Consider the following 12,089-nt stretch of genomic DNA (forward strand, 5'->3'; position numbering starts at 1 on the left):
CAGGTATTGTGATGTTAGGTTTGTCACCATCAGAACCTCAGCTCTGTGCAAGAGTACATGTTATGGACAGGTGGATAAGCTCTGATGCAAATCAAGGCATTGAGCTTCCCTTGGCTTACCAACAAGTTATCTGACAGGGGGAAACCCTACCTAGCATGGAGCTAAACCATGAAGGCGCAACCATTCTCAGGGGCTTCACTTCCAGATTCCTACACCTGAGCACTTAGCAAAGTACCCAAAGAGAAAAAACAGAAATATACTAAGAGGATTTTTCCTATAACCTCTCCTTCTCCTTTTCTCTACAGGTACTTTCTTCCTGAAATTGTGCTTCTATCATTGCTATTCTATACATGGCACACACTGTAGTTTAGATCTTAACTCTAAGAATAAAACAGAAGCATAGGGATATAAAGCAGTATCTCCACTCTTCAAGGATAAATGACCTTGTAAGAAGCTAAAGCCTGTGGGTCCAACCCAGATGCCTCAGAAAGTGCTAGCTGACAGTGTCTAAAATACTGATCACACCTCCTTAAACAGCACTTAAAGACTGGCACTCTCACAGAAGTAAAATAAAGAACCCAAAGCAGATGCGTATTTAATTAATGAACTGACAGACCTGTTTTGCAAGAGGATACAACTCTGGGGCTCTTCACAACTTTCTACAAAATACAAGTCACAAGCAAGGCACAATGCTCTCCTTCTCATCCATGACCCAAAAGGATGGGGATTTTCCACATATAGTTTATATCTTTCAGACATTAGTATGATGTCTTATTAAGTTTCTAGAAAATTTATTACCTTCTCCACAATAACAGAATTTTTCACACTGACAAAATTCCATAGGCCCACTTCTATATCTTCATAAATGTCTTGGACATAGGACTCAAAAGAATATTAAGTAAGTTTGCCAACAACACTAAATTGGGAAGAGCTGTCAACTCCCTCAAGCACAGGGAGGGAGGCTCTGCAGACACTTTGATAAATCAGAGGGCTGGGCAATCAGCAACCCCAACCCTACGAAGTTTTACAAGGGCAAGTTCCATATTCTACACCTGGGATGGGCCAACCCTGGGTGTATGGACAGACCTCGGAAGGAGAGGCTGGAGCACAGTGCTGCACAAAGGGTCCTGGGGGTCCTGGTCAAGGATGAATTGAAAACAAATCAGCAGTGCCTCAGCAGCCAGGAGGGCCAACTGTGTCCTGGGGTGCATCAGGTACAGCATCACCAGCCAGGCAAGAGAGGGGATTGTCCTGCTCTACTCTGCAATGGGGAGGCCTCACCTCGAGTGCTGGGGACAGTTTTAAGGGCCATAATATGAAAAAGACATAAAGCTGCTGGAGAGCATCCAAAGCAGGGCCACAAGGATGATAAAGGGTCTGGAGGGGAAGCCGTATGAGGAGCAGCTGAGGTAACTTGGTCTGTTCAGCCTGGAGGAGACTGAGGGGAGACCTCACTGAGGTCTTCAACATCCACAGAGGGCGAAACAGAGAAGCAGGGACCAATCTCTTCACTCTCATGACCAGTGACTGCTCCTGACGATATGGCACGAAGCAGAGTCAGATAAGATTTAGGCTGGATATCAGTTAAAGGTCTTTCACCAAGAGAGTGGCTCAGCACTGGAAAAGTAGTCACAGCACCAAGCCTATTTAGTTCAAGAAGCGTTTTGACAATGTTCTCAGGCACATGGGGTGATTATTGGGGTGTCCTGCAAAGCACCCCAAGTCCATGATCCTGATGGGTCCTTTCAAACCCAGGATATTCTATGATTCTGCTCTGTGAAAATCTGACAGCTACCATGACAACAAAATAAAAATACCTGATTGTTTTGGAATACAATTATTCTCAACTGTCTTCTCTGATACTGAAGTCTGCTGTAAGAGACTGACCGGTCCTTGACCTTCAACCAAACCAACACCAGAAATCCTTCACAAAAAAGGGGTCAGCAACTACAGCTCCAGCCTCAGTTTTTGTCCCTTTACTTTTCACATCCTAAGAGCATTCTCACCAGCAAGATTTTGTTTTGAGCCAGTTTAGCAAGACGAAATTAACAATGTTCACATCTACTCTGTGACATGTCCGAATCACAGAATCATCAAGATTGGAAATGATCTCCAAGACCATCATGTACAACAATCTTCATAGGTGTTGCTGGGTTTCCAACATACAGAACACCCCCCACTGGCCAATACTTACAGGTTTTATCCCTTGCATGCAGAATTGCTGGTTCTTTTTCACTTTTACCACAAGGAGAGAAGAGGTGGTCTCTTTCTTCTGGGATCTCTACATATTTTTTTCTCTTAAGATCTTCTGTTTCTCAGGACAATTTGCAGTCTTGAAGCCTCCCACTCAAATGGAGTATTTCTCAACTTTCCTATCACCAAAGAGTCATGGCCCTAACCCAGTTACTAACGCAGTGACTTCTCCTTAAATCATCACTCCCTCTTCAACTTCTACCTAAAAGACTGAATTTTAGTTCAGATTAAAGTTTTTTCTCCCACCTGTCAGCCCTGTAATTATCTAAATGTTGTGTGTAACCACATCACAGTCCAATGAAAAACCACATTTCCTCTTCAAATCCCTGATGACAGGTAGGTGTAGGGCACATACCTAAGGCCAAAACTGGCAAGCAGCTGCACAACACCATTAGCCTAGGTTTTGATTTTCCCCCAGTTCTTTCAAGCTCAGCTGTGAACCAGCTGGAGTACCTAGTTTCTCAAAAGGAAAGAAATTATTAACTGGAAATGACAATAAAACAACGTAAAATTTTGCCAGTTTACCAGACATTTCCTATCTGTTGAGAAGTAAAAGGAACTGTTGCAATGGTGGTTTTCCCCCCCAGTAACTGGAGCAGAAAATAAATCAAGACAGAACTTTCTATTTAAATCCATAGCAAACACAATCAAATAAAATATCAACACGCTGCTCCTGAGAGAAATGCCACAAAAATTGAGTGTGGTCCACAAAAATAAGTTCTAACACACAAGAAAACAGCAAACAGAAAGGTAAAAATAAAGACAATTGCAGCCTCAATCAGGATGACTTGTCCAAACCTGCAATTGTCATGGGATTTTCAAGAACTCCATGGGTCCAATGTCAACAGCTTGGCACAAGAAGACTGGACAATTCAATACCCAAAATAATGCAAATTTTCATACCTAGGAAGTGTTACTTAAAACTCAGTATCTGACATTTTAAAAACTGACAAATATTTCACACATGCAGTGTAGCTCTCAAGTTGTCTCTGATTAAGAGTGATGTAACAGTGGTATTATCTGGAAGATTAGCCACTAATTCCACCAGAGACCACTACAGCTTACAGTAATAATGCAGTCTTCCTGAAACAACAAGCCACATTAAAACTCCCTGCTGCTTCCAAACACACTCTCTACTGCATTCCTATCTCTGATACTGGAACAACTTCCTGACACATCAGGGAGTTTACAGAGATTAATGATAGATGCTGCCTAGCTCAATCATTCCATTAAGTAGACACAGATTATCCATTAGCTTATACTTAAGTCAGGTAAATTTCTACCTTCAGCCCATGAAGATTAATAAAGGTGAAATCCTTGGATTGCTCACAAGCTTTTGTCATTCAACAAGATTTGACTACTTGAGAGATCAAGATCTTCCACTGGGTGTTTCAAAGTGTTATCTTTCGCTAATGCAGAATTAAAGGACACATAGTTTAACTACTTTCTTATGTCCATTGCCCTGGTTTTTCCTAAGATGAAATTTGCTGCCTCCCTGTGATGCAATTAACTGCATCACTTTGTTAAGCACCCTTAGAAATCACAGACCAGTGGTACTAGAGTCATCACCTCACCACTAAAGTAAAAGCAATGCAAGCAGAAGAAAACTGATGACAAGGAGGCTGGCCTGCATTTCAGCAACAAACTGGCAAGCGATTTTGAGGCAGAAGGTGTCAACTAATGCCCATTTTCCCACTTCCTACATGCACAAATTAGGAATAAGTCTTCCTTCGATTTTATTTTTCCCACATGAGTACACCATTGTCTGAACTCAGAATCATTTGAGCATCAATCCAGAAGGTACTCATCTGAAACCTAAGCACAATTAAATTGGTTAGCAAGCTGGTCTCATGGCTACCTTGGCAAGATTCATGGCTCTGCCCTCACTTTGAAGGCTTCTTACCTTCCCAAAGCACATATCTGCATATATCTGCACACTCATCTCCAAGATTCCAAGTAAAGCAACAGAAGTTTTACAGAGTTACTTTCATACAGTGTTCAGCAGTGAAAACTTTACCAGTCATCCTTCAAATCACATATGCCAGTGTTGGTAAAAAGGACACATACAACAGAAATTAATGAAGTCAAAGCAGTACACACTCGTCACACGACCTTTCCCGTATTTGGATGCCAACAATTCATCTCACTATCCTTACGGGCCTTCCATGAATCATTCTGATAGTCAGTTTCCCAGCCACAAACCTTTACTGCAGCCCCACTGTGTCTGCTAGTGATACTTCATTCTTGTAATATGCATTCAGCTTCTACTCAGGAATGCTGTACCTGTGGGGTTTGGCTGGTTTTCTTCTTTACTTCTATGCAAGTTAAACAGAAGAGCCATTATGCTACCACGACAGAACCACATGCTTATTCCTAACTCAACTATAGACCAAACTCCTTCAGAAGCACCAGCTGCTTTTCCTGTTTTAATCACATCTTAGGGTAAAACTCTGAAAGCTCAAAACATTCTAAAGTATTTACAGAGTATTTTCTGGTTGAATGAACTCAAATGGCTTTACCAAACTTTCAAGTTTTATCTGAAAAGAAAATAAAATTCACTGCTTTTACCTGTACACTCTTTACACACACTCCCACATTTCTTCAACACTTCATATACCCACAAGTAACCAGCTTTTATCAAAGCATCTGAGGCTTTTCGGTATCTTGATCATAAAAACTAGTTAGTTGTGACTTAATTTTATCAGAAAGAACAGCTGATCTATATTTACACTAGCAGACACATCTGTAATCCTAACTTCAAGAAAATTTATTGTCTTGGAGATCTGATGACCGTGTTGCATGAACAACTGTATGCAGCAACAGATAAAGTACTATTAACTGAAAGATTTGCTCACTAAAATCTGGAATCTAAAAGATATATATACATGCATACTACATGATGCTGCTTACATGCCAAGAAATGCCCTAAACATCTTACAACAGTTCAGTATTTTAATTTCAAGTCCTCAATTTGATCAAAATCACCCGTGTGCTACAGAACTATAGCAGCTGCCATTAAGACTATCGTTTTACCCATTCTCAGTGGAAAAATGGAGGCTTAGAATGTCTGTTTCCAACATACTGTACTGACACAGCCCTTGAACAGCAAGTTTGGAATTTCACTTTTTAGAAGTGTCAGCAGCAGCCTATGCTGGCTTTACAAATATTTACATACCACATTCTAAAAGCTTAGATTTCTTCCCAGAAGACATGAAAGTCTGGTAAGTGTTTGCACCTTTAGATTTTGAATGTCTTAGCAAATCAGTACCTACAGAAGACTTGTTAGCAGACTGAAACGTGTTTTGTGCTTTAAACTTCAGAGAACATAATTTCAACTTCAGAAGTGTTTCCATCAGTAAGGCACACAAGACAGAGACAATTCCCACATGCTTAATCTTTATTGTGCGAATGTTGTTCAGAGCATTTATTACCCTGTGTAGACACACATTAAAAAAAACAATACACTAACAGTGGCTAGATTGATGGACAACATATTAAATCTATTTGGTGGTAACTTGTATGCATGCAGTTAACTCCTGTGGTGTACAAATCTTAGCCAGGAGGCCAGCCCAACTGGCGACCACCCAGAACATGGAGATGTACATGATACACAGACTGCCCACCCTCAGGCCCTTCATTCACAACCATCCGGAATCCATTGGTCAGGCCCAGGTTAGCAGCACACTTCTTGCCAACAATCATTAAATGCCCGAGAAGCTGGAGGAGAAAGAAAAAATAAAAAGAAAAAAACAACCAACAGAAAACACACAAAAAAGGGAAAAGGGCAGAAAGGGAAGGAATGAGAGCAGAGAACCAATAAGCCAGTAAGTTAATTCTCAGAAATTCAGACATTGCTCTTCAAATTGTTGCCTGCCTGCAACTGACACTTTCTAACAAAAACTATAAAGACTGGCTATGCATAATATAGGGGGAAAATAGAACTATTGATCTTTTTTCAAGCCAGGCAGTAACAGACAACAAACGTGTCATAGAAGCTAAAGTTACTTCATGGTTAAAGCCCCTACTACTTCTTCTAAAAACATATATAATTCTGGTGGAAAAGAAACTTTATCTTACCATGTAAAGTTTACAAAATCTTTGAGCTTGATGTTTTTAGTTACAAATGAAATATTCAGCACCTCTCAGCTAACCTTCCTTTTCTTCACCTCTGACCTGCTAAAAACCCCCAAGCCCATATTAGAGTAAGTACTATTGCATGCAAACAATGGAAACAGGCATCAGAATTATAAGATAACAAATACCAATTCATTTTGCATTGAAAATACATGCACAGATATATTTTGCTTTCTCTGGCCAATTTGACTGGAAAAGCTTAACTCCATTATCTTTTAAGCTAGAGGACAAGCATTACAGTATCAGAAAACTACTCTGCCTCTTTGAAATGTCAAGAGAAAAAGGGGGACAGCTTAGTACATTATGAAGTAATGAGAAGCAGAGTTTGGTGTAAAGAAAAGCTTTAGAGTACTTACAGATTCATCAGAATCTTCTGCTTCAGACAATCTGACAATTGGCTTCTTAGGAATCACTAAGAAATGTGTTGGAGCTTGGGGTGAAATATCATGGAACGCGAGGCACTGGAGGATCAGAAAACAGATAAAATACAATTTTCTTTGGAGAAAGGTAAGAGTTTCAGTAGATCAATATGCCCCATTAAATACATACTTCAGTAGGTTATCAGATATCCCAAACATAAGCAGAGATGTTAAATTTTCTTGAGTGATATATTATTCTACATCCTTTAATTTCTAAACACAAAACACTAACTACCAAGACCTGCTGAAAAAAATCACTGCTTTGTAAAGTACTGTCTAAAAGCTACATTCTTCTCAGCAAAGCAATATGCAGTCAGGTTCAAGATTCATTACTGCAGCATATGCATTACAACTAGCAGAGCTGTTTGGCATGCATGCCTATAAAAAGTATATTTATGCTTTTTTAATTTTATTTTTTATTATTTTATTTTATTTTTTAATAAAATAAATGGCAAAGAGTTGCTAATCATCTTCCAGTTATGCTTGAATATTACCTTGGTCAAAGACACCAAGGCAGTTCCAAAGATCCTGAAGTTATGTGATTGAGGCCATATTAAACTTCTGTTCTCAACAGCCCCAAGAATTTCAGAGTAATGCATTATAACCAGCTTTGCTTCAGACATGCTCAAATTGAGAGAAAGGCATCACTTTTGAAATATGAACATCTGTCTGTAGTGACTAGCTGAATTTTGACTAAATACCAAAATTACAATCAATCATACACGGCATGCGTCACCTAAATATCAAATTAGGAACTGCCAGTAGGCAAGAGAAAATAAAGCTGCGTCTCTTTGTACAAATGGCCAACCACAGAACTGGGACTTTCAACTGGAAACTCGACAAATGTGCAGATGTACAGGAGGTACTCTGCCACCATTAGTCCAAGGATATCTCTGACTTACCCATCACGTTCAACAGCATAACACCTGGTAGCGATTGGTTATCTCACAGACAGTAGATACTTAAAAACACATAGATTCTTCAAAATGCTTATTTCCTAGATACTTTCCTTTGTGAATCAATAAAGTTAATTTTCTTTGCAACTATACTGCTTTTTTTATTCTGAGAAGAGCTGTGGCTTTTGTCAAGAGTTAAGCTGGTGAAAAGCCAAACTCAACTTACATCAATCTTTTATGCAACTTATCTTTTATAAATCAAGCCTACCTGGTTTTAAGGCATCTTTAAGAAAATAATGCCCAGTTTTGAATCTCTGATAAACTGCTCATTTCTTCCAAAAGGGAAGGGCAGAAAGTATATAACTGATGACTAAAACAAATTTGCACCAAATTAAATAAATCATACTTAGAGCTGACCATTTTGTAATCAGCTTTTCTATTACATGTAGTCCCACAGAAGCAGAATGCAAATGGCCAAACTGAGTCAAAGAATTTAAGCAAAAGAGCAAAAGATTGGAAGTAAATAGTTATCTATGGTACAGAAAGCAGAAGTAGCACTAAGAAAAAAGCACAATCACAGAAATTCATGAGTGCATGGGAAACCAAACTTCATTTCAGGAAGTTTAGATTCAACTGGAAAAACAGTGATAAAGCTTAATTCCACAGAGACTTTGTACTTTTCAGCATTTCTCTTTCTCTGAAGGACAATTATTGATTAAAGGCCTTCCTTACCCTTCTCAACACTTCCAGCCACCTCTAAAAAGACCTCCATAAAGCCAACAAAAATAATTCAAGATAATCCACCAGTCAACTGAAACCGAGAAATTCTACATTTCTCTGCACTTTGAAGTAAAAATCAATTGATGCACTGCAGGTAATGACACTTCCAGAAAATACTCCACACAAATGGCTGTCAAAGTGGGTTATCCACTCAGCAAAGTCAATGGCCTGATTCCTAATCAAGCGGTGCTCAGCTTACTCTGCTGCAACCACCGCAGCTGATGAAAAAAACTCAGGTTTGGCCCGGGTGAAGAAAGAACACACACCCTCACATAAACATAGAGCAGTAACATAAGCACATAAGACTTTCAGAAAGCAGAGAACATTTCCAATATTATTCGGAGCACATGGCAACTGCAACGATTCTGCCATCTATTAAGAAAACACTGTTTCAAGCTATGCATGGTTTTTAAGCACATAAATCTGACAAACTGCATCCTTAGCGAGTCACTACTGAACACTGAGAATAATCCCTTTATTTCAAAAGCAAAAGCCTCTCTTAATGGGGCTCCAGTATTTCAATCTGAAGGGCGGGGGAAGAAAAGTGCAAGTGATCTTATACTAAATACCAGTTAGTTTGCATTTTTGGAATAACCGCTGCATTTCTTCTAAAGCTAATTATTTCATTTCGGCCCTATCGTGCTGTGATGCACCAGCAATCCCTCTCGGAGGTTCAGTGCCAAAGCTCAGCAGGCAGAGCTGCATAACCTCTGTAAGGCTACTGAGAGGCACATCGGGACCTGCACAAGCAGCCACTTGGGGTGCTCTGCTCCGAACCCGCAGAAAGGCTGCCTGGAAGCAGTAAAGGTTGCACGACTACCCTTCCACACCAGCTGCGAGAACCCTCGACCCTTGGCAAGGAGCCCGACGCAGCTTCAGGGACGGTGCAGGGAAGCGCGGGGGCGCACCGCCCGGCCCGCCGCTCTCCCGAGCGCCTCCGCGGCGCCCCCGGCCCCTACACAGCCCGCACCTGCTCGTCCTCGTAGATGATGTTGGCGGGGATCTCCTTGCGGATGATCTTCCCGAAGATGGTGTCCCCGCCGGGACGCGCCGCCTGCGCCTTACTGATCTCGTCAGCCATGGCGGCGGCTCCCGCGCGGCTTCCGCCGGCCCTCAGCCCCGCCTTCTCCCGCGGCCACGCCTCCCACGGCACTCATTGGGCCAACGCCGGCAGCTGGCCGTAGCCGCCCGTCTGATTGGCGATTACGCCTGTCATTGTCCTCTGGTCCCCGCCCACCATACTGGCGCGCCCTCGCTGACCCGGGAATCGCGGAGGGATCCGGGGGAAGGAACTATTGCAGGCACCTCGCAGGGATCAACTCTGCCAAGTGAAAGGCGACTCTGCGAAAGTAGTGCAGTACCGGGAGAGGCTGTTGCGGGCAATTAGCAATACTTATCAAATCCAGCCTAAATATCTGTGTGATTTCTTGGGACAAGCTCCTGCAGACTGTACCAGGCTGGGCTGCGTTCACTTTTCCACCAAATTTTGCAGGTGTTTGGTGCTCCTGGAATCAGGGTCCTGTAGAAGGGCAGTTTGATATGCCAGCCCTTCTGCACATAAGTAATTTTGTAACTATGAAACAAACTAATCAGTATAGCCAAGCAATAATCCCCAGATGCCAACACAAAGTTCCACAGCTGTACATCTAGTTGTAAATGTGGGGGTTTTTTAATGTAAATGTTTGGGTTTTTGAAATGTTTTTTTAAAAGTTGTAAATGTTATCTATGACACCAGTCATTAAATAGGAGAAATGAAAAAGCAGAAAGGGGGGAAAAAATAACACAAACCGCAAGGAGTAGCAACAAAGCTTCATTTTCATGCGATTTAACAAGACCAAGTACGAAGTCCTGCACCTGGGTTGGGGCCACCCATGCTATCAACACAGGCTGGGAGAGAGAGAGCAGCCTGTGAGAAGCACTTAGTGGTGTTGGTGGTGAGAGGCTGGACATGACCCAGCCATGGGCACTCCCAGCCCAGAAAGCCAAACGTGTCCCGGGCTGCATCCAGAGCAGCATGGGCAGCAGGGGAGGGAGGGGATTCTGCCCCTCTGCTCTGCTCTGGTGAGAGCCCACCTGGGACCCTGCATCCAGCTCTGGGGTCCCAGCACAGGGAGGACATGGAACTGTTGGAAAGAGTCCAGAGGAGGCCAAATGATCAGAATAACAGAGCAGCTTTTCTATGAGGACAGGCTGAGAGAATTGGGATTGTTCACCCTTGAAAAGAAAAGACTTCAGAATGACCTACTTGTAGAGTTGCAGTATCTGAATGCAGCCTACAATAAAGATGGAGAGAGATTTTTTACAAGGGCATGTAGTGACAGGACAAGGAAGAATGGCTTTTAACTGCAAGATTGGAGGTTTAAATTGGATGTGAGGAAGAAATTCTTTACTGTGACGGTGGTGAGGCACTGGAACAGGCTGCCCAGAGAAGTTGTGGGTGCCCAGTCCTTGGAAGTGTTCAAGGCCAGGCTGGATAGAGCTCTGAGCAACCTGGTCTAGTGAAAAGTGTTCCTGCTGATCATAAGGGCATTTGAACAAGATGACCTTTAATGCCCCTTCCAACCCAGATAATTCTGGGTTCTATGATTTTCTAAACTTCAACAAAAAAAAATAGAGATTGATTTCCCTGAAGATTTGTCTAGGAGCATATTAATAGAGATATTTATATATATATTTGTCTCTAGACAAAAATGTTACAGGAAAGCATTTTGGAGGGAGGCAGGGAATAAATATTGCTAAATGGCTTAAACCTAATATGGTTCCGCAGCTGATTAACTGAACATGTTACAAAAAGAGCAGAATTTGTCATATATTTGTGGTAGTAACTTTGAAATAATTTATCATTAAATACCCTGAAAAAAACCCTCTGATAAAGTACATTAAACAATGGCATTTTATTCTCTTCCTTAGATGACGTTCTCAATTAAGATATTTTGACATGTATATGTCCTACAGATGGTATTGGAGCCTTGGAACCTTATGACAACTAAAATAAGTGCTTCAGGGACAAACTTACTTGAATTATGTTGTTGTCCAACCAAGATTATTCAGCAAATATATGAACAATTTGGGTGAACACTGCTGTGTATTTAATTAGAAAGTATATTTCTATGTTAAGAGAAGACATAAAGAGACAAGTTTAGAAGTTTCTCCAAAAAAGCAAAAACATTTTTTTCATATAGTTGACTTCAGCATATATTTTTGTCTCACCATGTAAACAGCAACTCTTATTATTTTGAATGAAACAATGAATGAATTAGACCCTCTCTTCAAAGATCTAATTCATTCATTCACATCTGCAATAATTATTCTTGGAAATAAATTATTAATAAACATCACTTCTGCTAACAGATCAAGTTTCTTTATGAGTTACATAGTAAAAAAAGTATTTAATAGAGTCTTACAAGTAAGTATTAATAATAAAAATATTAAAATTATTGAGTAATAGTTTAGTGTTCCCATATTTCAATTAGCTTACAATGTAATTGCTGTTAAATGATTAAATAGACTGTGTATTGAAGCTAGAGGTCTAGTGAGTAGTAAAGCTCATTGCAAAGAAAATCCTTATGCTGCCTTTAGCTAATGCTGAATTATGTGTTCGTGAACT

General features: G+C 40.9%; 1 protein-coding gene across 1 annotated transcript; it reads right to left on the reverse strand.

Moving 5' to 3' along the window:
• Positions 1–5,631: 5,631 nt before the first annotated feature.
• On the reverse strand, positions 5,632–9,622 carry HINT1 (histidine triad nucleotide binding protein 1). Its single transcript, XM_038125326.1, has 3 exons — positions 9,453–9,622; positions 6,744–6,848; positions 5,632–5,970 (listed from the first exon to the last, which is right to left on the reverse strand). Exons 1-3 carry the CDS (start codon positions 9,561–9,563, stop codon positions 5,806–5,808), a joined length of 381 nt encoding a protein of 126 aa, XP_037981254.1. The 5' UTR covers positions 9,564–9,622; the 3' UTR covers positions 5,632–5,805.
• Positions 9,623–12,089: the final 2,467 nt, after the last annotated feature.

Source organism: Motacilla alba, chromosome Z (genome assembly GCF_015832195.1).
Source record: "Motacilla alba alba isolate MOTALB_02 chromosome Z, Motacilla_alba_V1.0_pri, whole genome shotgun sequence".
Classification (NCBI taxonomy): domain Eukaryota; kingdom Metazoa; phylum Chordata; class Aves; order Passeriformes; family Motacillidae; genus Motacilla; species Motacilla alba.

Coding starts and splice junctions, on each gene's coding strand:
- HINT1 (XM_038125326.1), bottom strand. CDS start 9,563: ATGGCTGACGAGATCAGTAAGGCGCAGGCGGCGCGTCCCGGCGGGGAC. Junction 6,849..9,452: donor TCATCTACGAGGACGAGCAG/GTGCGGGCTGTG, acceptor CTGATCCTCCAG/TGCCTCGCGTTCCATGATAT. Junction 5,971..6,743: donor CAGAAGATTCTGATGAATCT/GTAAGTACTCTA, acceptor TTTCTCCTCCAG/CTTCTCGGGCATTTAATGAT.